We start from the raw sequence: 26,148 nt of genomic DNA on the forward strand, positions 1-26,148 counted from the left end.
ATAGTCTATGACATCAAAGTTGAAATATTTTTTCTGGCTTTTCCTGCCACCACTTATCCATTTCATCCAGGCACTTGTACAAACCGGGAAAACCAATCGACACGAGAGGAAGAGCGCAATGGAAAACGGATGTTGGATTTATGTCTGCCATTAAGGTCAAGAAAACTGCGGCTGCTGATGGTGCTAGCTGAACAACGGTATGAAACGCTGAATTTCTCGATAAAAATCAGTAGCTCGGGAACCCGAATCCTCTATATTTGACAGAACGATAGTTCTGTGAGATTGAATTTAATTTTTGTAGCACCGATTGTACTACCAACATTATTATAGCCTATTCAGATTACGACATTTTTTGAGATAATTATCGTGTCAAAAATTAGAAAGAAAATTGAATGTATAGGAATTGGCATCAAGTTACTCTTTATCATGATATTTATTATCACAAATGGCGTTATCGTAATGGGCTATGAGACTATCCCTTCCTGGTTAATGAAATCCTTTTGTGCTAATTACTTCTCCGGTCATATTGATTTTTGTCGTCAAATCCAGCAATTCCGACTATTGTGGGCCGGCAGCGCTACTGCTGCCACGTGTTGATATAGATCTATATGTACGTACAATGTACATACCCTAAAATATATGATGCGAGGCACGGCACTAGGAGCATGGCATTTAGATATGAACCATCGCACAGCACTTGAAGCACGGATACTATGCAGCATTCGCTGATAGTTCGCACAGTTTTTGTGCCGGTGATGATGAGCTGGACGTTGGACGCCGACGATCCTGATGGAGTGCGTCCAAGTTGACCGTCCATGTCCGTTCCGTTCGTGTCGTTTACAGTTTTATGAAAGCGGCACGTTGTAACGAGTGATTTTTCACGGACGTCAGAGTAACCGAAATGTGGCGGTGACACTAAGGAAATTGTCAAATTGATCTTCATCGTGTTTCGTTATGAGAGAAGCCGCTACGCAGTAGTAATAATGATGGAATTTTCATTGATCGGGCCAGTTGAACAACAGAAGCTCCTTATTATATACAATATAATATATGCTGCTCAGAAGTACGAGTGCCATCATTTGGTTTAAAGAAAATATATTCGCTGTTAAAAATATCATATTTAAAAACACAAAAAAAAACCGGGGATTCTTGATCAGAAACACTACATTGCATGATTGAAATAAATAATAAGGCATGGAAAAGAGGTATTTTATTTTCTTACACTGAAATAGAAAATAAATTTGTGTGGAAAAATCTAACTATATAGCTAGAATCTAACTAGGAACATTAAAAAACCAGAAAATCATTAAATTTCAAAACACGACATCGCAGAAGCAATTTACCGCCCCAATATTATTTAATTTGTTGGTTCCGGAATTACAAAAACAAATTTTAGCGTTGATTACCAACTTATGAATAATGTAGAAAGACATGAAGTTTCTCTTGTTCTATGAGAGTTGCTATAAAACTCTTTTACGTAGAAAGAAACAAAAGCGGTAGTCATATGATCATTTCTAGAGCAACACATGATTAAGGCTGAAAAGCCAACAATGCTGAACCGAGGAAAATGAGGTTCAAGGTTTCTATGACTAATTTAATTAATTGATTGAGGTAGAAACTCATTTCATTGACAAAAATATGCCAATTCTATACGTAAATGGTTATATTATAACAGTAAATTTAGATTAATTAAAAACCCATTCGAAATTTACAAAATTTCGACTGAAACAAAAATCGCGCCGTTTACTCGCATTACTAGTAACACGTCTGGTTTGCTCATAGATAGTAATATCATCAGATTTGTTTAGATATGTTAGCCAGCGCAGTTCTATTATGCTATATATTGAAAACCTAGTCAGAATATACATTTTAAAACAACTTGAAGCTAGATTTTCTAAATTAAACTATATAAAGTGAACGGCTTAATCCTTTATAAGGCGGACGAATCTGAGCAATAAATTAACAAAAAAAAAACAATAGGACACAAAGTTGACATGGTATTAAACTCAAATGTATGTTTGTTATACATTAAACAGTTCAGAAACATTGAAAAATTGGTGGCAATATAGTTGCCACTGCCCGTCAAGCGGGACAACATTGGTGGCAATATAGTTGCCACTGCCCGGCAAGCGGGAAAACAGGCAACAACAAAAATAAATAAAAGATTTTTTTAAATTAGGTTTTACGTAAAACCAGTCAAATCAAGGCACGTTACATTTTTTGGTGAAGAGTCCTAGTCGGAAAACGCATTATAAGTGAAAAAAAAATTTTGCGCTTTTGTTCCCAAGGGGGGACCCTTGGGAAAAAAACACAATTTCGTCAAAAATCTAAAAACTAAATATACAGAAAGGCAAAGCTTTTTTCACGCTAATCACGTAATAATCTAAATTCAAAATAATGAATGCCAACGGGAAAAATATATCTTTGTCGTTTTTTTAACGAATTATAACTGAAAATCCTTCTCCCACTCGAAACTTACGATCTGTTCGTAAAAAAAAACTGTTCTCAAATTGACATTTCATTTTTTTCATGGCTCACATTCATTTATTTATTTATTCAGACTAAGGCCGAAGTGGCCTGTGCGGTATGTAAGAGTCTTCTCCATTCGGCTCGGTCCATGGCAACACGTCGCCAGCCACGCAGTCTACGGAGGGTCCGCAAGTCATCTTCCACCTGATCGATCCACCTTGCCCGCTGCGCACCTCGCCTTCTTGTGCCTGTCGGATCGTTGTCGAGAACCATTTTCACCGGGTTATTGTCCGACATTCTGGCTACGTGCCCGGCCCACCGCAGTCGTCCGATTTTCGCGGTGTGAACGATGGATGGTTCTCCCAACAGCTGATGCAACTCGTGGTTCATTCGCCTCCTCCATGTACCGTCCGCCATCTGCACCCCACCATAGATGGTACGCAGCACTTTCCTTTCGAAAACTCCGAGTGCGCGTTGGTCCTCCACGAGCATCGTCCAGGTCTCGTGTCCGTAGAGGACTACCGGTCTAATGAGCGTTTTGTAAATGGTCAGTTTGGTACGGCGGCGAACTCTATTCGATCGAAGCGTCTTGCGGAGTCCAAAGTATGCACGATTTCCAGCCACTATACGCCTCCGAATTTCTCTGCTGGTATCATTTTCGGCAGTCACCAGTGAGCCCAAGTACACAAATTCTTCTACCACCTCGATTTCATCACCACCGATGCCAACTCGCGGTGGGTGGCTCACATTGTCTTCTCTTGAACCTCTTCCTATCATGTACTTCGTCTTCGACGTGTTGATGACTAGTCCGATCCGCTTGGCTTCGCTTTTCAGTCTGATGTAGGCTTCCTCCATCTTCTCAAAGTTACGTGCCATAATATCTATGTCGTCGGCGAAGCCAAATAGCTGGACGGACTTATTGAAAATTGTGCCACTCGTGTTAATCCCTGCTCTTCGTATTACCCTTCCAAAGCGATGTTGAATAGCAGACACGAAAGACCATCACCTTGCCGTAACCCTCTGCGGGTTTCGAAGGGACTCGAGAATGCCCCTGAAACTCGAACTACGCACATCACCCGATCCATCGTCGCTTTGATCAACCGTGTCAGTTTATCCGGAAATCCGTTTTCGTGCATTAGCTTCCATAGCTGGCCCGATCGATTGTATCATATGCGGCTTTGAAGTCGATGAATAGATGATGTGGGCACGTTGTATTCGCGGCACTTCTGCAGTACTTGGCGAATGGCGAACACCTGGTCCGTGGTGGAGCGTTCGCCCATAAAACCCGCCTGGTACTGCCCCACGAACTCCCTTGCAATTGGTGCTAGTCGACGGCATAAAATTTGGGAGTGTACCTTGTAGGCGGCGTTCAGCAATGTGATTGCGCGGTAGTTGCTACAATCCAGCTTATCGCCCTTTTTGTAGGTGGGACACACGACACCTTCCATCCACTCCTGCGGCAAAACTTCCTCCTCCCAAATCTTGGTAATGACCCAGTGCAGCGCTCTAGCCAGTGCCTCACCACCATGTTTAAATAGCTCTCCTGGTAGTTGGTCAACCCCAGGGGCTTTGTTGTTCTTCAGCCGGCCAATCTCCTCCTGGATTTCCTGAAGATCCGGGCCCGGTAGAGTTATGGCCTGCGCGCGTTCCTCTAGGTCCATCACCATGCCGCCATCTTCGTCTGCCACATCGCCATTCAGGTGCTCTTCGTAGTGCTGCTGCCACCTTTGGATCACCTCACGCTCGTTCGTAAGAAGGTTCCTGTTTATGTCCTTGCACATATCAGGCTGTGGCACGTGGCCCTTACGTGAACGGTTCAACTTCTCATAGAACTTTCGTGTGTTATTAGTGCGGTACAGTTGCTCCGTCTCTTCACGGTCTCGATCTTCCTGCTGACGCTTTTTCCTCCGGAAAATCGAGTTTTGTCTGTTCCGCGCCTGTTTATATCGTGCCTCATTCGCCCTCGTGCGGTGTTGCAGCAATCTCGCCCATGCTGCATTCTTCTCTTCTATTAACTGCTCACATTCGCCGTCATACCAGTCGTTTCTCCGATCCGGGGCACCGTGCCAAGTGCAGCGGTTGCGGTGCTACCAATGGCGGATCGAATATCTCCAGCCATCTTCAAGAGACGCTGCGCCTAGCTGCTCTTCCGTTGGGAGTGCCACTTCCAGCTGCTGCGCGTATTCTTGGGCTAGTCTACCGTCTTGTAGCCGCCCAATATTGCCGCGGCGTCCGACTTCGACGCGTGTTGTACACCGTCGAGAGTTTTGAGCGCAGGCAAACTGCAACGAGGTAGTGGTCGGATTCAATATTCGCACTCCGGTAAGTGCGGACGTTCGTGATGTCGGAGAAGAATTTACCGTCGATTAGAACGTGGTCGATTTGGTTTTCCGTTTCTTGGTTAGGTGATCTCCATGTGGCCTTGTGGATATTTTTGCGGGGAAAGAAGGTGCTTCGGACTACCATTCCGCGGGAGGCTGCGAAGTTTATGCATCGTTGGCCGTTGTCATTCGATACGGTGTGCAGACTATCCGGTCCGATGACCGGTCTATACATTTCCTCCCTTCCTACCTGCGCGTTCATGTCACCGATGACGATTTTGACGTCCCGCAGTGGGCATCTATCGTATGTCTGCTCCAGCTGTGCGTAGAACGCTTCTTTCTCGTCGTCGGGTCTCCCTTCGTGTGGGCAGTGCACGTTGATGATGCTATAGTTGAAGAAACGGCCTTTAATCCTCAGCTTGCACATCCTTGCGTTGATTGGCTGCCACCCAATCACGCTTTGGCGCATCTTTCCCAGCACTATGAAGCCGGTTCCCAGCTCGTTGGTGGTGCCACAGCTTTGGTAGAAGGTAGCCGCCCGATGCCCGCTTTTCCACACTTTCTGTCCTGTCCAGCAAATCTCCTGCAGCGCCACGACGTCGAAGTTGCGGGGATGTAATTCATCGTAGATCATCCTGTCGCAACCTGCGAAACCTAGCGACTTGCAGTTCCATGTTCCAAGCTTCCAATCGTGATCCTTTATTCGTCGCCTAGGTCTTTGCCGATTATATCGAGTCGCATTATCTCTTATATTGTTCGTAATTATTGGTTTTCCAGGCGGCTTATTGGGCCTGCGCAAACCTCCTGTCTCGCCGGAGGGCCGTCGTGTCAGGGCTGTTTAGCGTCCCACCTAACACCAGGACTTGGGCTTGTGCGCTTTGAGCGGCACACGGTCGCTTTGGCGGAGCCTACTTGCGGATACATGCAGCTTTTTATAGAGATTTAACAGGGCCCACTGTCAAACCCCACCACATCCTAGGCAGGCGCCACAACTCGCAGATGGCCTGGGGAGGGATCGTCAAGCCCTTGGACAAAGTCCCTGCTGCCCCCTGGCTCACATTCATCTGGGGTATTACTAGGAAGCAAATGAAGCCCCTACATGGGAAAAAATAAGTAGAGCTCTTGTTAATAAATAGAAAAACATATAATTTGTTGGTGGCAATATAGTTGCCACTGCCTTATAAAGGGTTAAATACCAAATCAATACTCCGCATGGTAATTAAAGACACCAAACAAAGGACTTAAAAACCATGTTCATGAGACTTACTTACTTCATGAGACGTTTACTCAAAATAGCAATAAATGTGTTTCTTAAGAGATATCAAAAACGGAGTTTTACCTAGCATGAAGAATCATTTACAAAGCAATCGTTTATGCTAGAAAATCAAAAATCATGGTTTTGGTTTATAAGCCGTAATCATATGTTAAGCGAGATTTCTAAAATTTCGAACAAAACATGGTTTTATAATAAGATTGATGGAAGATAATTCTCAACAGGAAGGTGCTCGTCACTGAGGAAAAACAATATCCTTTTCTGTGCTGCTATCTGTCATTATTCCTTGAATTAGGATACGCTCTCTTTTACTCCTCGCGTCGAGTTCAAGTAGATTTCTAGCACTATCAACCGATAATATTATGGTTCGTCAAAAAATCCAACCAACAATGGTTTATAAATAAAGTTATACAGCCTTAACAAAAGCAGAGACATCGTTATCCTTTAGCTTGACGAGAACGAAAGCGGAGAATTATTTACTCTATATTCTATATCATCTGTGCACAAATCCTTATTCGGGTTGACTCACTAGATACTGTGACAAAACCTAAGTGAGACGAACGTAACGAACGTCACGATCTCCTGCACTTGATGCCAGGCCTGCTACCGCCCTTTCCGTTGTTCGACGATCGAAAAAAACGATTACATACACTACAACATGGCAGTAATAACCTTCAATCTTCGTACATGTTGGAATAACAGAACTCTAAAGAATTAATAGATAAAACAGCAATTTTAATGCATTTAAATGAATATTCCCAAGTAACCATTAAGCAGTATATTTCGCCAAATCGAGCATATACAACTACTCGCAGTTGATGTATATTTATATTCAGCTGGATGGTTAATAAAATGTATATTCTTTCACTATACAAATTTTCATATTACCGATAAAGTCAATGAAAACCCAATTGCATTATATAGTATAATATGTATCTATTGTTGTTTTGTTATTAGGAAGTACTAATCAAAAAAGCATAACAAACAGGATTTCAATCCTTTGATCATTATTCCGTCTGAATAGAATAAAAATATAAATATGAAATAGAAATATAAATAGTATATGTATTACCTTTTTTAGAAAGCAACATTAGTATGGCATTTCTTCACACCCCTTTGCTACCAACAATCTCCGCTTTCAAATGAAATGGTGCGGGTGTCTGTTTACCGCCAAATGCATGTACGTGCCCCCATGTCTACAGTATATATTTATATATAGCTCTATGCATCTATACGATTACGAATGGCATCACCGACGGTCCCAATATTGAGCATCAGCTGTGGGCTGCGACCGCCACCATCGTGCGCCATCATTACGGCAAGCAATGAAATGAAAGTTCTAAAAATAATTTAAATTTATTATAAGCGCATCCCTCTCGGCATTCAATGTTGTCAGCTTGAGCCTGTCAGCTGAAAGGCGACCTTGCGTATTGCACGATCTAGTTAACTGTCGGATTTCCCAGCTGTGGTTTCATAATCCAGTTCTGTATCAAAATGTTTTACTACAAACGGATCACTTCATAAATATCAAGCCATATCGAGCAAGGTATTGACCACGTTTGAACACAAAATTTAAAAGGTTAGCATATATCTCATATAGAGGCAATAAAATATAATTGCTGTGAACTTTCTTAGCTTACTCCGTAAAGTGTTATACACGCCTGAGACTATCAAATAAACGAATTCGGAAAAAAAACTTTCGATGTTTCGTAACTCGGTGGTTCGATTTGAATCTTGAAAACCATACATAATTTGTTTCTCTATATGTACTAATTACTACCATACTTAATATACTCAATTACGTGTCGTACACATATTACGTAAGCAATTATGGGGGGAGGGGGGTCTGTCGTTTTCGTATGCACCCTATACTCATTATGAAAAAAATCTTACATGGGGGGAGGGGGGGTCGAAAATCTCAGAAAAACTGTTTACGTAATAAGTGTACGATCCCTAATCTCGTAGAACGATTGTACGACATTTCGCGGTAAAACATTCCGCGGTTAACCATTTCGCGGTGTACCAGTTCGCGGTCTACCATTTCGCGTTCAGTATCATATCGCGGTATAACATTTCGCGGTTTATATTATTTGGCGGTATACCATTCCGCGGTTAGTACTATTCCGCGGTGAAACTTTTCGCGGTCAATATCAATTTGCAGGTTTAATTTTACTAATGTTACAAGTAGTTAAATAATGTGTTCTTTAGTTTTAATCTTCTTGCCCTCAGATGCTTCTTGCCCAATCTACCTGCATTCTAAGTGGTTGAAACAGTGACCCATTCTCACCCCCATTTGACCCATTGTCACCCCCGATGACGGTACGCAAAGAATGCGAAACAACACACTTTGCCTTATACCGGGCAAATGCAAACATTTAAAGAAGGCGAAACAACAGATTTTTCGTTATACCGGGCAAATGCAAACATTTGAAGACAGCAAAACAACACACTTTGCCTTATATCGGGCAAATGCGAACATTTAAAGAAGACGAAACAGCACATATTGGCTTATACCGGGCAAATGTGAACATTTGAAGAAGACAGCACATGATATGTAGCCTAATACCTGCTAACATTTAAGGAAGATACTTTTTGCCTTATGAATAATTTTCTGTCATTCCATTTTCTGAATTCTACCAGAATACCATAGCCTTTTAAGGTATTAAAACAGCGACCTTTATCATATGATATAGTGTATCTTGATGACAAAGTTCACACATCTAATATTGACAATATACTGCCCGTAACCGCATAGTTGTCCCATATTTTCTGGGTTTTCTATTCGTATGGGACAGTTATGCGATTACAGGCAGTATATGTCTTTTGGAAATAACATTAAATAATGCGTAAAAGAAAAGAGAAAAATACTTGAAAGGGAAACGCAATGAAAGAAACGGCCATATAAAGAAGAGAAAATTAATACTTGGTAGAAAAGAATGACAAACTCTTAAAAATACAAAAAAAAAGTTAAAAAAATAAGCTAAGCTTGAATACCGCGAAACGGAGCACCGCGAAATTGTAAACCGCGAAATAATATATACCGCGAAACGGAATACCGCCAAATTGTATAAACCGCGAAACAGATTACCGCCAAATGATACAGACCGCGAAATGGTACACCGCGAAATGGTTTACCGCGGAATGTTTTACCGCGAAATGTCGGACAACCTCGTAGAACAATGTAAAATTTGAACATGTTAGGTACCCAGGTAACCAGTAGGCATTATATAAAGCATTTAAGTGGCATTATATGTGCCTTTACTGCAAAATATGAAATACTGCCGTGAATCGCCTATACTGCCGTGAATCGCATATCTGTCCCATCTTTGCTGGGTTTCCTATTCATATGGGACAACTTACTTTCTTCGAGCGGGATTCGAATTCGCGCTCTTGCCACCCGACACTGTAGTTGTCATCGCCCTTACCAGCTGGCCCATAAGAGACAGATGGTAGTGGGAATAATTTTGCCCAATATAAACACTACGCCCCCTTCAGGAACATTGAAGCTTAATCTAATCAGAATGCAACCGTCACAAACGTCATACCCAGTTGCCATGAAACAGCTACAGTAGTGCTGCTACAATGCATCCATCGAAAATAGTGCAATGGAATAATAAAATGTAACTAAACTATGTAATTAGTGATAGGGTTAGGTTAACGACAAGTACTCCTGTCAATGGTCGGAATGGAAAAAACATTCTGCACGTACCGATTTCTATTCTCAAATGTAAGTTCATTGGACAAATAGTCCCCACTATATGTTCCTATATTGGAAAACGTTTGACGTATGAACACTACATTAGCATTAGCATTAGCATTGTTACGGTGTAATTCGTAGATTGGACACTAGTGATACTCATGTTTTACTTTTGAGATCCTTATCTAGAATGCTATCAGAAATCAAGAAGGGGAGTGGTCCTTGATTCCAGTCTTAAACAAAAATAACAAAAGCATGAGGGTTACTACTCTTGGCCATGCCCATCTTCACCGTAACTAGGGAGAGGAAGGAAGTGTTGATGTAGTACTTACTTAACGAGAGGCCACAGACTTAGCGACACCCTCATAAGTACCACGGAGTTGGATAATGAGGAAGGTATTCGTTGGGTCAGGATTTGCCTGTAGCTGGCAATGTAACCGTGGTAGATCTTACCCCGTAACACACCACGTAAAGGTGTCTACCCAGCATTGAGGGTAAACGTTTGACGTATGAACACTACAGGCCTTAAAGTGGCACTAATGTAGCTGTTCCATTGCACTTAACGAAAAACAACATTGTGCATTCAAAATGCTATTATAAGACTATGCCTCTCATGATTGCTTTAAGAATGCTTATTTAGAACAGCCAGGTTTTCGAAATGCCTATTTACAGCATGGAGAATATGCAATGCCAGTATAATGCTACTATAGTGCTTACTTTAATGCTTATTGGTTACCTGGGTACTATGGTGAAAGTATCAAATGTAACGTAGATGATGTTGTACATATTGACTTTTTTGACATAAATTTGATCGAAAATTAGTCTTTCTAACATGAACCTGCAAATGAGGCAAGACGGGTCAGCACATACTGAACGACATAGTTCGTATTCAAAAAATATTTTTTTGCGATTCCTGATTCGGGAAATCTCGAAATCAATTTTTTTATGCCAAATGTCTTAGAAATGCATGAAATGTCAAGATCTGGGCCCAGTAGCATAATCGGACTAATAATATTAGCTACAAGTTACAAGTCAAAAAAATTACAAGTACTTGTAATTTGTGTTGCATAAAAGTGATTCGCCAACTAATAATATTAGTACTTGTATTATTAGTAAGGTTAAAATGACAATAGTCTGTCAGGTTCATTTAGCTGTCAAAAGTCATCCGACTGTTCACTGTCAATGCGGCGATAAATGATTTGTTTATGGTTTACTGCAAGTTTGTGCATAGAATACTGCGATAGGTATACACGAAAAACGAATTTATTATCCTTTTCTCTTTAATTTATTGATTCCGCGGTTCAATCCGGTTTCGTGGTATTGGAGTGATTTTTTACGTGGTTTTTATATGCGGATTTTGGAATTGACATAGGTTTTAATTATTGCGATTTGTACTTTCGGGTTTCAATTTACGTGTTTTGCGAAACTTATGCGGGTTTGGATTTTGTTTTTAGTCCAATAATTGAGATTGAAAGATAAATCATTTCAAAATTTAAGTTCAAAATACTTACTGATGATAATATCGCATCAAATTTTATTTAAAAAAATAGTAATTTTTCCTTTTTTTCATGATTGTCAAAAATAGGGTAAGATGCATGGCCCCATCCGAGATTGTTCAGTACAACAACTCACATTTGAGTTGAATAAAGCCATTTTTAGGTAAACTAAAGTTATCAAACCTTGCTTTGGGTAATATGTTTTTACGTGGATTTAGGTAAACTACGTGGTGTTAGAAGAGTCATTTTACACTAAATTGACGTCATAGCATTAGCATTGTTACGGTGTAATTCGTAGATTGGACACTAGTGATACTCCTCATGTTTTACTTTTGAGATCCTTATCTAGAATTCTATCAGAAGTCAAGAAGGGGAGTGGTCCTTGATCCTAGTCTTAAACAAAAATAACAAAAGCATGAGGATTACTACTCCTGGCCACGCCCATCTTCACCGTAACTAGGGAGGGGGAGGAAGTGTTGATGCAGTACTTACTTAACGAGAGGCCACCGACTTAGCGACACCCTCATAAGTACCACGGAGTTGGATAATGAGTTGGGTCAGGATTTGCCTGTAGCTGGCAATGTAACCGTGGTAGATCTTGCCCCGTAACACACCACGTAAAGGTATCTACCCAACATTACGGGTAAATTTTACACAAAATTGACGTCAGCACTTAAAGTATTTCTGCTTTCTGCTTTCTGAGATATTTGAAATATTTCATAATTCTCAGTTTTGTATTGGAACGAGAAATTTATTATTAGTGCATAGTATTTCACTGTATGATAATTTAATGCACTTTGAATATTTTTTTTCTCTTTTGAGTCCTATCTCAATCTAAAATGTTTAATATTATTGTTTCATTTTATGATCAATTCTAGTCCTTGGCTGATTTCTGGTTTGCTTTTGCTATGATGTTAAGACTTATCAACAGAATCAAAGTTTATGTAAGAAATATTCATTGTTATGGAGAAACATGAATTGAAGATTAAACTATTTTCTATTCATTTTTCTAATATTTATATAAAAAAACAGAATAATCCACCTAGCGGTGATGGATTGGTGCCTTTGTCGTGTATTATAAATTGAAACAATAAAAGGACATAATTGTCAAAATTGCACTTTAGGGAGATAGATTTAATTATTTTCATCAATTCACATCTATTTGAGTGCATTCCAGCAGTTTAAAAAAAAAGTGATTTTGATTTTTTTCCTATGGTCAATTTGTTTTCGGGGCTGTGATCAACATTTAGATTCAGTTGATTCAGCACGGGGATAATTTCTCGTTTGCTGTATCTGCTTTGATCGAAGCAAGAACTATCCGAGAGCTAGAGCCTCAAATATAGCAGTAAATGTGAGTAATTCGTAGTTTCCGTGGTTCCAAATATTATTTGTAGATTGAAAAGAACTTGTATAAAGAATATATAACTGTGCGAGAGATTCGAGGCTGTGATCAACATTTGGATTCAGTCGATTCAGCACGGGGATAATTTCTCGTTTACTGTATCAGCTTTGATCGAGGCAAAAACTATCCGAGAGCTAGAGCCCCTCAAATATAGCAGAAGAATGTGATTTTCCGTGGTTCCAAATATTATTTGTAGATTAAAAATAACTTGTATAAAGATTATATAACTGTGCGAGAGATTCGAGGCTGGGATCAACATTTGGATTCAGTCGATTCAGCACGGGGATAATTTCTCGTTTGCTGTATCTGCTTTGATCGAGGCAAGAACTATCCGAGAGCTAGAGCCCCTCAAATATAGCAGAAGAATGTGAGTTTCCGTGGTTTCAAATATTAGGTATTTGTAGATTGAAAAGAACTTGTATAAAGAATATACAACTGTGCGAGAGATTCGAGGCTGTGATCAACATTTGGATTCAGTCGATTCAGCACGGGGATAATTTCTCGTTTGCTGTATCTGCTTTGATCGAGGCAAAAACTATCCCAGAGCTAGAGCCCCTCAAATATAGCAGAAAATGTGAGTTTCCGTGGTTCCAAATATTATTTGTAGATTGAAAAGAACTTGTATAAAGAATATATAACTGTGCGAGAGATTCGAGGCTGTGATCAACATTTGGATTCAGTCGATTCAGCACGGGGATAATTTCTCGTTTGCTGTATCTGCTTTGATCGAGGCAAGAACTATCCGAGAGCTAGAGCCCCTCAAATATAGCAGAAGAATGTGAGTTTCCGTGGTTTCAAATATTATTTGTAGATTGAAAAGAACTTGTATGAAGAATATACAACTGTGCGAGAGATTCGAGGCTGTGATCAACATTTGGATTCAGTCGATTCAGCACGGGGATAATTTCTCGTTTGCTGTATCTGCTTTGATCGAGGCAAGAACTATCCGAGAGCTAGAGCCCCTCAAATATAGCAGAAGAATGTGAGTTTCAGTGGTTCCAAATATTATTTGTAGATTAAAAATAACTTGTATAAAGATTATATAACTGTGCGAGAGATTCGAGGCTGTGATCAACATTTGGATTCAGTCGATTCAGCACGGGGATAATTTCTCGTTTGCTGTATCTGCTTTGATCGAGGCAAGAACTATCCGAGAGCTAGACTGCCTGTAACCGCATATTTTTCCCATATGAATAGGAAACCCAGCAAAGATGGGATAGATATCAGGACTGATTTGCGATTTGGGCGTAACTTATTTTGTAAACAAACATTGCTTCATGGATTCCGGAGAATTCAAGCGTTTTCATCCTAAACTAATTCCCTTATCTGGTAGAGGGAAGCTTAATCTGTCGGATCCATACCGTGGTTTCCTTATGAAATGCTTGTTTTAGCAGGAATTCGCCTTCCAATGTTTGTTTACAAAATAAGTTACGCCCAAATCGCAAAGCGGTCCCGATATGCGATTCAGGGCAGTAGAGCCCCTCAAATATAGCAGAAGAATGTGAGTTTCCGTGGTTTCAAATATTATTTGTAGATTGAAAAGAACTTGTATAAAGAATATACAACTGTGCGAGAGATTCGAGGCTGTGATCAACATTTGGATTCAGTCGATTCAGCACGGGGATAATTTCTCGTTTGCTGTATCTGCTTTGATCGAGGCAAAAACTATCCGAGAGCTAGAGCCCCTCAAATATAGCAGAAAATGTGAGTTTCTGTGGTTCCAAATATTATTTGTAGATTGAAAAGAACTTGTATAAAGAATATATAACTGTGCGAGAGATTCGAGGCTGTGATCAACATTTGGATTCAGTCGATTCAGCACGGGGATAATTTCTCGTTTGCTGTATCTGCTTTGATCGAGGCAAGAACTATCCGAGAGCTAGAGCCCCTCAAATATAGCAGAAGAATGTGAGTTTCCGTGGTTTCAAATATTATTTGTAGATTGACAAGAACTTGTATAAAGAATATACAACTGTGCGAGAGATTCGAGGCTGTGATCAACATTTGGATTCAGTCGATTCAGCACGGGGATAATTTCTCGTTTGCTGTATCTGCTTTGATCGAGGCAAAAACTATCCGAGAGCTAGAGCCCCTCAAATATAGCAGAAGAATGTGAGTTTCCGTGGTTCCAAATATTATTTGTAGATTAAAAATAACTTGTATAAAGATTATATAACTGTGCGAGAGATTCGAGGCTGTGATCAACATTTGGATTCAGTCGATTCAGCACGGGGATAATTTCTCGTTTGCTGTATCTGCTTTGATCGAGGCAAGAACTATCCGAGAGCTAGAGCCCCTCAAATATAGCAGAAGAATGTGAGTTTCCGTGGTTTCAAATATTATTTGTAGATTGAAAAGAACTTGTATAAAGAATATACAACTGTGCGAGAGATTCGAGGCTGTGATCAACATTTGGATTCAGTCGATTCAGCACGGAGATAATTTCTCGTTTGCTGTATCTGTTTGCTGAGAGCTAGAGCCCCTCAAATATAGCAGAATAATGGGAGATTCCGTGGTTCCAAATATTATTTGTAGATTAAAAAGAACTTGTATAAAGAATATATAACTGTGCGAGAGATTCGAGGCTGTGATCAACATTTGGATTCAGTCGATTCAGCACGGGGATAATTTCTCGTTTGCTGTATCTGCTTTGATCGAGGCAAGAACTATCCGAGAGCTAGAGCCCCTCAAATATAGCAGAAGAATGTGAGTTTCCGTGGTTCCAAATATTATTTGTAGATTGATAAAGAACTTGTATAAAAAATATACAACTGTGCGAGAGATTCGAGGCTGTGATCAACATTTGGATTCAGTCGATTCAGCACGGGGATAATTTCTCGTTTACTGTATCTGCTTTGATCGAGGCAAAAACTATCCGAGAGCTAGAGCCCCTCAAATATAGCAGAAAATGTGAGTTTCTGTGTTTCCAAATATTATTTGTAGATTGGAAAGAACTTGTATAAAGAATATATAACCACAGATAACAGATGTTGAGGCTGGCATCCCATACGTGTGTAAACATCCGCAACCGTTAATTCAAATGTATTTTCAATTGGGACCGCGTTTGGCAATCGATTGGAGATGGCTCAAGGATCATTGTTATTGAAAACGCAGCCCGATTGCGGCTGTCAAATGCATTGGCTGCGTTCGACGGTTGTAATTCAGCTGCATCCTTAGGTACTGCCGCAATCAGTTGAGTAGATGGCAGTAGTGGGCCAACGTATATCAATTCAAAAGTTTACACAGGATTTTCAATAAAATTTGTTCTTGCTTCAATGTCTGTTATCTGTGATATAACTGTGCGAGATATTCGAGGCTGTAATCAACATTTGAATTCAGTCGATTCAGCACGGGGATAATTTCTCGTTCGCTGTATCTGTTTACCGAGAGCTAGAGCCCCTCAAATATAGCAGAATAAAGGCTGCCCCAAACCTAAGCGATTTCATCGCCGCGACGGCGACAACTAGTCGCCGCGATTCTATCGTTGGGTCGCTGCAGGCAATGTTATATTCACGCTTTCATACCAACGGCGACAGAATCGCTGTCGCCAAGTGATAGAATCGCGTCGCGACTGTCGCGTCGCGTGAGTTTGGGGGAACCTTAAGGTGATTATACAATAAAGCCAAAAATCGGCCATTTTGTAAACCACGTGCTTTCCCAATATTGTTTCCAAGAGCACGAGATCAATGAGCCATAACGCGTATGGGGCTGAAATAATGGTAGATCGTTTGCGCAGTTAAGCTAAACAATCGTAAATTGAGTTTCGGCACTGTACGAAAACTATTACGCCAGATTTGGGCGTTTGGAAATGTATGTAGATAAACGTGTGGTAAATTTTAAATTCTTCACGGGCTTCATTCTTTAATCACCTTAATGGGAGTTTTCGAGGTTTCAAATCAAGACACAATTTTCAAAACGACTTATCTGCTTTTGTAAACAAAGATTCAAACGGCGATTTGACGAATCTGATAGCTCTCCCACACAAACCAACAACATCAACAGGTAGCGGAAACCTTCACCAACCTATTGGTGGTGTTGGTTTGAGTGGGAGAGCAATCAGATTCGTCAAATCGTCGCTTAAATCCTTGTTTACAAAAGCAGATAAGTCGTTTTGAAAATTTTGTCTTGAAATATTATTTGTAGATTGAAAAGAATATAATACTGTGCGAGAGATTCGAGGCTATGATAAACATTTAGATTCAATTGATTCAACACGGGGATAATTTCTCGTTTGCTGTATCTGCTTTGATCGAGGCAAGAACTATCCGAGAGCCAGAATAATGTGAGTTTCCAAGGTTTCAAATATTATTAAATAAAGATCTAGATCTAGAAGAAATGAAATCGATCTCACATTCCCAAAAAGGGAGAGGCGCAGACAGACGTTCAAGATCAAGTCTCTAACTTGTGTAAAAAACATGGCTGCGGATTGTCAAGTGGCAATAAGCAAAGAGATGGCGCCACATGTTAAAACAGCAAACGTTGTTCCGGAGAGAAGTAATCAACAGAACTAACATCACCCAGTGCGTCACGTTCACGTATATGGAATTCACCACAGTAAAATATACACATTCACCCAGCAAATGACAAAAAATCACCACGCGTTTAAATGGGCCACTCACATTCATCACATTCATCACAAACTGATGTAATTCAAAAATTACATAATTTCACGATTATGCGTCTGCTTTGAACGAGACAAATATAACCCCTAATATAAGTAAAGTGTAGTATTGTGCTCGTACCTTTTCGATGTTGTACTTTTCCAGGGCCTGCGTCGCACAATCAACGGCGTCCTGTTGCATCTCCTCGCCCATATCGGCATTTTTGATTACTGCCTTACGGTCGCTCATTTTGCTGTTGCGGGATTTGCTGTTGGATCTACTCGGAGACGAAGTGGTAGAAGATGACCTGAAATGACAAACACAAAAACTATGTTATAACAGGTATTTTACGCAATAGGCATATAATTCAGCCAAATTAAGATTGCTTCATTGTTAATGGTGAAAGAGGATTTTTTTTTTTTGCCTTTTTTAAGCAAACCATTTTTTTAACCTGTGGAAATGGAACCCCAACCTGCAATACCTTACGTTACCAGATGTGAGATTTGCTTGAAACGCACATAAAAGCAAGCTATATTTTAAACAATAATTCAACCCTTAAAGGCGCAAGACGATTTTTCTTAGAAGTCGACAAAAATATTTTTAACGTAAATAATCATTAAATTCATTAACAATAAACGCATTTTCGGTTTGTTGTTTTAAAACAACAGTGCGCATCATTTAAGGGTTTAAGAAGTTTACTGCCGTTAACCGCTAGTCAGTCCCATCTGTATATGCATATTATATACAGATGATACTGACTTGCGGTTAGCCGCAATACAGTAATATCCGGGTTTTATCAACCCCTGGTAAATTTTGGGGTGATAAAATAGGGAGTGTGACAATATCTATAAAAAATAATTATTTTAACTCATTTCACAAATATGAACCAGTTTATCTTTTGGAAAGGCAAAATACGTGAACGGTACCCGTTATTTCTTATCGAAAAGGCTCACAAAATCTTTGACAGCCACTGGGAAATGATTAATAAAAACCGCAGGCGGTGAAAGTTATTTCATAAAAAATATTGTTGTTTGCGGTATTATTTACGAAAACGACTAAAATTTTCAAATTTTTTTGGGGGTGACAAAATCGGGTTGAAAACGTGACAAAATCGAGACGTGATAAAATCGGATCGAAAATGTGATGAAATCGGGTGTAGACGAAATCGGGTCAACACTGTATAGCTCAAATTATTTCCACGCTTGAGTCAATACCGGCCATAAAACCTGATTCAGGACAAATATTCCCCTCACCCGTTAGTGGGTAATCGTTTCAAAACACAGCAATGTTTTAATCATTCACCTTTTAGTTCCGAATATTCCATCCTTGACCTGTCCTTTTCCGGCGCCCTCGTTTCCATGACCTAATTCCTTCGTCGTTTGCTATCCGATTTCGCGCTGAACTACCACCTACTGAACTGTAACAAACAGAAGACTGAGAAACCGTCGATTGTTTCTCTCCCAAGGCCTGAGTCCTCCGTATCTAACTTACAGACTTGCAATCCAGGTACGCCGGGGAAAATCCCACCCCGTTCCCACCACCACTACATCACCGTCATAATTGAAGTTGAACATGCAAAAGTAATTTACTTCTTCGTTACTTTCCAACTCCTCAACAGGCAAGCAAAGAGCGAAAGTGCTATTGCCAAGTCAATTCGTTCATTATATGCTGTTGTGGGTGGGAAAACGCCGAGCAAGACTTTTCCTTTGGCTTTGGCGGCGGTGGTCGCACGAGCTCGTGCTACGTAGTTTCCACTTTTCCTCTCGTTCGACGTATCATCGATTTATCGTCTTTGTCATGCGTTTATTTAATGAGTTACGCATATGGTTAGCAGGACTAATTATACATACACTGAAAGATCCATGCTCGCGTTCAAAATTATGACGAATTAGGTCTATAATGCGCTATTTAATCTTCACAAGTTGCGCCCGACTTCCCGTTTTTCACTCGGATTCAATAATTTTGGCTATGTCAAATAACCTTTGTTCTATTCTATTGTGAAAGATAATTCCTTCGTATTTAAATCTTCGAAAAAAAAAACCAGATTGATCCACCTAGCGGTGTATAAAATATAAGTGGTTTTTTTATAATGTTTTTTGTGTAAAATATAAGTGGTTTGTTTTGCCCAGAGAAAATAGTATATTGGCCATAACTTCTGATCCCATAGTCCAATCTAACTTGTTGCGAGTAATTCGGGCAATGCTAAGTACCAAAAAGTGCGTCTACAAAATTTTGTACACACACACATACATTTATTTTTCGAGAGTTGACCAGTTGTAGTCTTAATAGACTGGTATCTCGGCTGGGCTCTCCATATGATACACAATACTAGCAGACGACTCAAGCTATGTTGCTCACTAGGTCACTGCGGTCTGGGTTCGTATTGTGATCATACCGATACATTTCCCTTCCCGCAGTCTGTCAGTTTAAAAACAAATAATAATAATAATGAAAGCTCATCACGCGCATGAATGTTTTCCGAATAATTAACATGTAAAGTTGATTTAATGTTTCCTTGGAGCCGACATTCAATACCGAATAGTAGTCTATGTTGACAACGGGTGGTACTGCTGCCATCTCCAAGTAAAGGCCGTTCTACAGCGATTAACGCAACGGCGCATCTTGACAGTAATTCTGTATTCTCTGTCAAAACGCGTCACCGCGCCCACCACCGCAGCCGAGCCATAACACTTTGATGTAATGTGATGGGATCATACTAGTGGACTTTGTTTCAACATGGATTAATTTAAATGGTATCGTAAATATACAATAAATTAATTTAAGTACTATTGCAATAAATCGACATATTAATCTGAGAGCTTCCATTATTTTGGCGGTTGATCAAGATTACGGCGTCATATCCTTTACAGTACTTTCTTTTTTTTTTTTTTTTTTTTGAAGGTTTACTGGCGGGACTCTGAATAGAGTAGAAACCTCTGCACCAGGCCTTTGATGATACCGTAGCATAATTCCTTTCGAAGCAGTTTGCCAGCCGTACACGGAACATGTCGTCCAAGAAGACGCTGTTGCAACTGAATCAGAGGGAATTACGTTCATAAATAGTCAGACAGGTCTCATGCTAACTAACATCGTTAAAGTTTAAAGTCATTTTTGTAATTTTCTTGTCAGAGTCAAACTATTGTTTCAGTTTTTAAGCTATTTATACGTCTATTGTCATTTTACGCGTTCGAAATCGACCGAAGCAGTTTTTTTCGACTCACATGTTGCCCAATGCTTCATCGAAGAAACTGAGTCGGAAGTTTTTTTTTTCAAGTATAAGAAAGTGTTCAATCCCCGATTTATAAAAAAATACAAGTTAATAACTTTTGAAGCAGTTTTCCAGCCGTACAAGGATCATGTCGTCCATTAAGACACTGTTGAACTGGCTCAAAAGACATTCCATTTACAACTCTAATAGATGCTCTCTCCCATTATCTCATTCCTAATCATAGATTTTTTTTTAAATCTTTCGTTTATTTTGGAGGCTCAATTGCCGAATCATATAGATTGATCTGTACGATGTCATTCTTGTCTTCATGGTCAGAAGGTAGTATGCGTTCCTTGAATTACTTTGTTTACCTAAGTTATTGGTTCATCCTGTGTCAATACTATCAAACACAATGTAAGTTACATCTTGTAAAAAGTGGAAACTGTTCGTGAATTTAGTCTATTTTATTGTTATTCCTTTGTCAAGGTATTACTATTATTATGTTCTAATAAGTAGCTTGATCGTTTCCAAACTAAATGTCATTATCTATCATGTACTAATGATCAGTTATGAGTCAGCTATAGGATTCACTTTTCGGTGGCTTCATCACGCCTATTCCCTACTATTAGTAAAAATTATCGTGAATGAAGCCGTCATAAGATTGTTCATATATCATCATTATAATGTGTGATATTTTTTATTATTGCTTTCGAAGTGAGGCATAACAAAATAAAACTGGCACCACGTTCCTAGTTTTGAAAAAACTTCTACTCAGTGAATCCAGCAGTCGATTCCCTACGAATGTCTTGAATACTTTGTTTTTTTTTTTTCATAAATGCCTAGCTAGCTAAATGTAAGCGTGGCTACGCAGGGAACGCGTCAGAAAAGTATTGCCGAAAAGACGAGAACTCACATCATTATCACTGATGAAAAAGGCCTCTGCCTGACTGCACTACCATTCAAGGCTCCAAGAGACGTTGTCCGTTGGATTACATGCATATGCCGTAAATTAGTGCGTCAATGCCAGATATGTAACGCGGCACCAAACAAAAATAGTCAACATGTGATACCACCACGACAGGATATGTCTTTGGTTGCCATATCAGTGCTAATGGCGTAAGCCGACCCACCGCGGCAAGGTAACATATCCGAGGGGAAGGATATCCTTTACAGTACTTTCTGATATCATAAATTTCAGTAGTCAAATGGTCATGTTCTATTCCGCTCTTTAAAATTCAAGTCTTTAAAGTCTGGTCCAAGATTCAGTTATCAATGGTATGGTAATGCTTCATTGCGTCTATTTCCTAGCTAAATGAATGAATTTTACGATTATGAAGCATTAATTTATATGAATAACATCATTAAAAATATGTACTACTCGTTGGATAGTCATTTCTATTATTATGAGTTGTATAATTAATGTAAAACACTACTTGTCTTCTATATTTTAGATCTGTTATTGTCATTGTGTTGTTGTCGGTTGTCTGTCTGTTATGTTTCAACATAAAGGTCTTTTATAACTTTGTCTTATTAGTGTTTTAGTCATTGTTAGATACAGTATGTATAAAACTACAAAAGAATTGTTGAGTATTGCCTTACAAATCCTATGTCCTTCTTCTATCTATCAATATCTGATTTCTCCTTTTATCAATCTCTTTTTCTCCTTTATAATCTCAACCTCCACTTTTTTCTTCTGTCTCTCTTCTATCTCAGATTTTCAATTTAATATTTTTCTATCCAATAGTACAGTAAACTTCTACCTTGGCTGCTCTAAACCATTTCTGAAACAAAAATAAAAAATAAAATTCTGTTTAATTACTGAATCTAAAATGTTTAATATTATTATTTCATTTTGTGATCAATCTATTTTTTTTAATCCTACGTTTTTTCTTGGCTGATTTCTGGTTTGCTATGACATTACTATTTTGAATTTTTCAACCTGATGTAAATCCTGATAAGTCTAAATAGTTCTCCACTCCCAATTGAAAACATTCTGAAAATTGAATGTCTCTAAAATACAAAGTAGACTTCTCATTTTCAATCTATATTACAACCTATCCTATCCTACCTATGGCCACGCGTTGGCTTCGCTACTTCTAGTTGACGAGAAATTGATTAATTTCCCGACCCCTTGGAGAGTGCTAATGAGCCCTAGCGGATCCTCCATGTAAAAAGCTATACCTGATAAGTATGCCGGGACATACGATCAGGGGCTCAGTCTGCAAAGCAGCCGATTCACTGTGAATCGTTAGAGGCGCACTGAAGTGCTCCAAATGTGATATTATACACAGATGAATATTATCTTCAGTGCCGTCCACCCCCGTGACCTTGGCTAGGGTTGTACACACACACATACATGCACACAAACAGACATCACCTCAATTCGTCGAGCTAAGTCGAATGGTATATAACACTATGGATCTCCGAGCCTTCTATCAAAAGTTTGGTTTTGGAGTGATCGTATAGCCTTTATGTATATACTTAGTATACGAGAAAGGCAAAAAGTCGTAGAAAGGAAAGAAATAGATACTCACAGTTTACGATTTCTATTTGCATTCAAGTCCTTTATGGAACGTACACACGGTCAAGCAGTTTGACCAACATTGACTCCACCTCTCGTTTGTTCCAACATCCATCAAGTTTTACTAACAGCGGCACGAACAATCAATTTATTCGACCAACAATATCACACACGAACGACCGGAGCGCTAACTTGAGCATCAACCATCAAAAAATATATGGGGGTTTGGTTTGTGCAACTTCACTACAAATGCTCAAACATGTTCGGCGATCCTTGACTCCACCCCCGACAACTCAAACCAAAATCAAACCGTTTTAATTTTTTCCAACCGAGCCGCCAACTGTCAAATGGTTGTTCGAACAACTTCACACACGTTCCAACAAAGCAGCAACTGAAGCGTTTTCTTGGGGGTGGAGTCAATGTTCGTCGAACTGCTTGACTGGTGTGTACCTGGGTGCTGCGGATAGAGCCACTTTTCTGCGCTCAAGCGAGTAGAGGGATATTTTGAAATCACTCCCATAAACAAAATTATTTTGCAGTTACTTGGCTGTCAAACATTTCCCGCTCTTCGAATTTCTTTTTCCACGCTGCATGAGGGCGAACAAATGCGCTAGACTCTACATGACTTTACGATTGTTAACATACTTTCATGCTCCAATCAGCTGCTGAATCTCGTGAAATTTCGTAACGAGTGCTTTTCAATTGCATTCCTACTAATTTTCCACTCGAAATATAATGTGAGAATATTTGTTACAAAGAATACAAAACTCAAACAAAGTTTATTTTTATTTTTTCCCCAAATAATAACAATACTTCTCAATATTTGATCAGAAATGAACATAACCACAATCTTCAATGTTTGGCTCCGGCACAATAGAAAATTTTGGCTTCAGTTTGACAACCAAATCGATTCTATCCGCACCACCCAGGTGTGTACGTAGCATTATAGACGAATTTCGCGCCAACTCGACCAGCGGTTGGCAGCACCATCTCAGAATCGAATGAAACTTGGTGGGCATAAAGATATGGTATTTCTAAGCCACTCTGCATACTTAGTTTTTCAAAAATTGTCAAAAGTTACACTTGATCAGGGCCTATTTTTTTCATGGATTTTTTATAAATCGATGTAACTCTAAAATGACAAGACCTACAAAAAAGTGTTGTATGGCGGACTGTCGTGAAATTCCCAGAATTTTTTTGGAAAAATATCCAAAAAATAAAATAACGGTTTCTACTCTGATTAGTTTTAAAAATTAAAATCAATATTACAAAAAAACCTCATCTCAGAAATTGAAGAAATTTTTTCTGCAGATAGGTATTTAAATTAACTAACTTTTCTGGGAATAATGTTCCTGTTACATATTTAAGGAAAAAAAAGTTTTTCTAACAAAAACTTTTTTCATGTCAATATTGTGTGAAAATTTATCAGCGTGCTTTATGCCTACAGCGCCAATTATAGGTTCAGCAGCCTATCATCAACCAACGACACATTTTGGAAGTATAAAAAATTGTTTAGGGAGCAATTTAGCATAATCTAACATTAATGTGGACCAACATTTGGAACGGGCGTATATTTTCCTAGATTGCTTATATCAATGTTACACACAAATGACCAGATTTACAAAATTGTGATGTTTGATGGACTATTGTAAATTGGTTTCGGCTGATGCAATTCGATCAAAATCCCAAAAATACACAAATCAGCTCCTAATAAACCAGCCGAAAATTATATAAAAGTTCATTTAATCATCATGCAATGTTCTGTGAAATTGTTCTGTAGCATACCAACTGCCGTTTTTGCAATTCTGAGGTCAATCGAGCAATCAGAACCAATTTCCAGATCGAATGAGTGACGGAGGTGTATTTTCCTATACATTTTAGCTGAAATCCCCATACAAACTTCAAATCAAATGCGCCAGCTTATGCAACAAGCGATTTTGAGCTTATGCAACAAGCGAGCTGAAATTTTCCGAGATTGATTTTCTCACCCAAAGACACAATTTTGGGGGATGCCCCGTGGAATTCGACAACATTTTTTTCTCCCCATAGTAATCTGGGCCAGTCTACTGTCCATATACCACATGAACAGGTTTTTGTTAGTTTTAGATACCCCCTCCCCCAGCGTGGACATCTGCTTTATATAAATTTTACAAAATGGATAATGGACATGGGTTCGAAGCATGGAATGTCGGTACCGGGGTGGACTTTGGTCACAAGTTAGTTAGTTAGGTCTACATAGTCTTACAACTGCGTATATAGAGCGCTAGAACTTTTATCTAATTGGGGGTCGTACACTTACGTAAGCACTTATGGGGGGAGGAGGGAGGCCTACCATTTTCTTACGTTCCATATAAATAAAAAAAAAATAGTTGTAACGAACCCACTGGGTAATAGAGTGGGGCGTCATGGTCATGGTGGGTATATACAAAGATAGTAAAGTACAAGATAGTCCACTCTTTTATATCCCGTACAAGTAATTAGCGAATAATTTTTCCTGAGAATAGCGCTAACTAGTGGTGAAAAGTCTAACCATTTCTTAAATAACGATCAAGGTAACATTGCTTTTCAGTTGTTTATCAAATGTCAAAAAATGTGATCAACCAACGACGAAGAAACAGGGGCAGTTAGTGTGTGACCACGAAAGACAGGACCTACTCATTGGAGACGATACCGATCCACAGCTAAGACTTAGCGTACCCACACAAAATTCGCTCAATAAGCTCTTAAAATGTGCGTAACGCCGGGAGTGAAAGTAATCTACACTTTGCCTGACATCGTGTATCTGCGCCATCCACTGGATTCGATGTTTTGACTCCGCCGCTGTAGACCATCGTCGATCATGCGTCCATCTAATCTGCGCCACTGAGTTCCGGTTCTATGTTTCGCCGCAGGGAGTGCCTGAAAATTTGACCTCGCAGTCATGGACTCAGTTCTATTCGCCACTCAAGTCGGCGGCAACTTAAAAGACGTTTCCGGTGCAACGGACACTGTTTAGGCCATCATTTTCAGGACTATTTTGATGATCGAAATAAATTTCTACTGCCGTTTCCACAAGCCGACTTTTAACCATCCTGCACAACCTGTGCATGCTGCATCATCTATATCATTAACATTTTTCCTTTTTAATTTTGATTGTTTCTTCAAATAAAAGTCTATAATG

The 26,148-nt window shown here is 39.4% G+C and overlaps 1 protein-coding gene across 2 annotated transcripts in view; it reads right to left on the bottom strand.

Annotated features, from left to right (window-relative positions):
• LOC134202646 (dynein light chain 1, cytoplasmic) overlaps positions 1 to 26,148 on the bottom strand; it is a 60,379-nt gene that overhangs the window by 26,255 nt on the left and 7,976 nt on the right. For both annotated transcript variants that reach the window (XM_062677661.1, XM_062677663.1), the window contains exon 2: positions 17,401 to 17,566. In XM_062677661.1, coding sequence (XP_062533645.1) covers positions 17,401 to 17,566 — 166 coding nt within the window. The remainder of the gene's footprint in view (positions 1 to 17,400; positions 17,567 to 26,148) is intronic.

This window comes from Armigeres subalbatus, unplaced genomic scaffold (assembly GCF_024139115.2).
Source record: "Armigeres subalbatus isolate Guangzhou_Male unplaced genomic scaffold, GZ_Asu_2 Contig1310, whole genome shotgun sequence".
Classification (NCBI taxonomy): Eukaryota; Metazoa; Arthropoda; class Insecta; order Diptera; family Culicidae; genus Armigeres; species Armigeres subalbatus.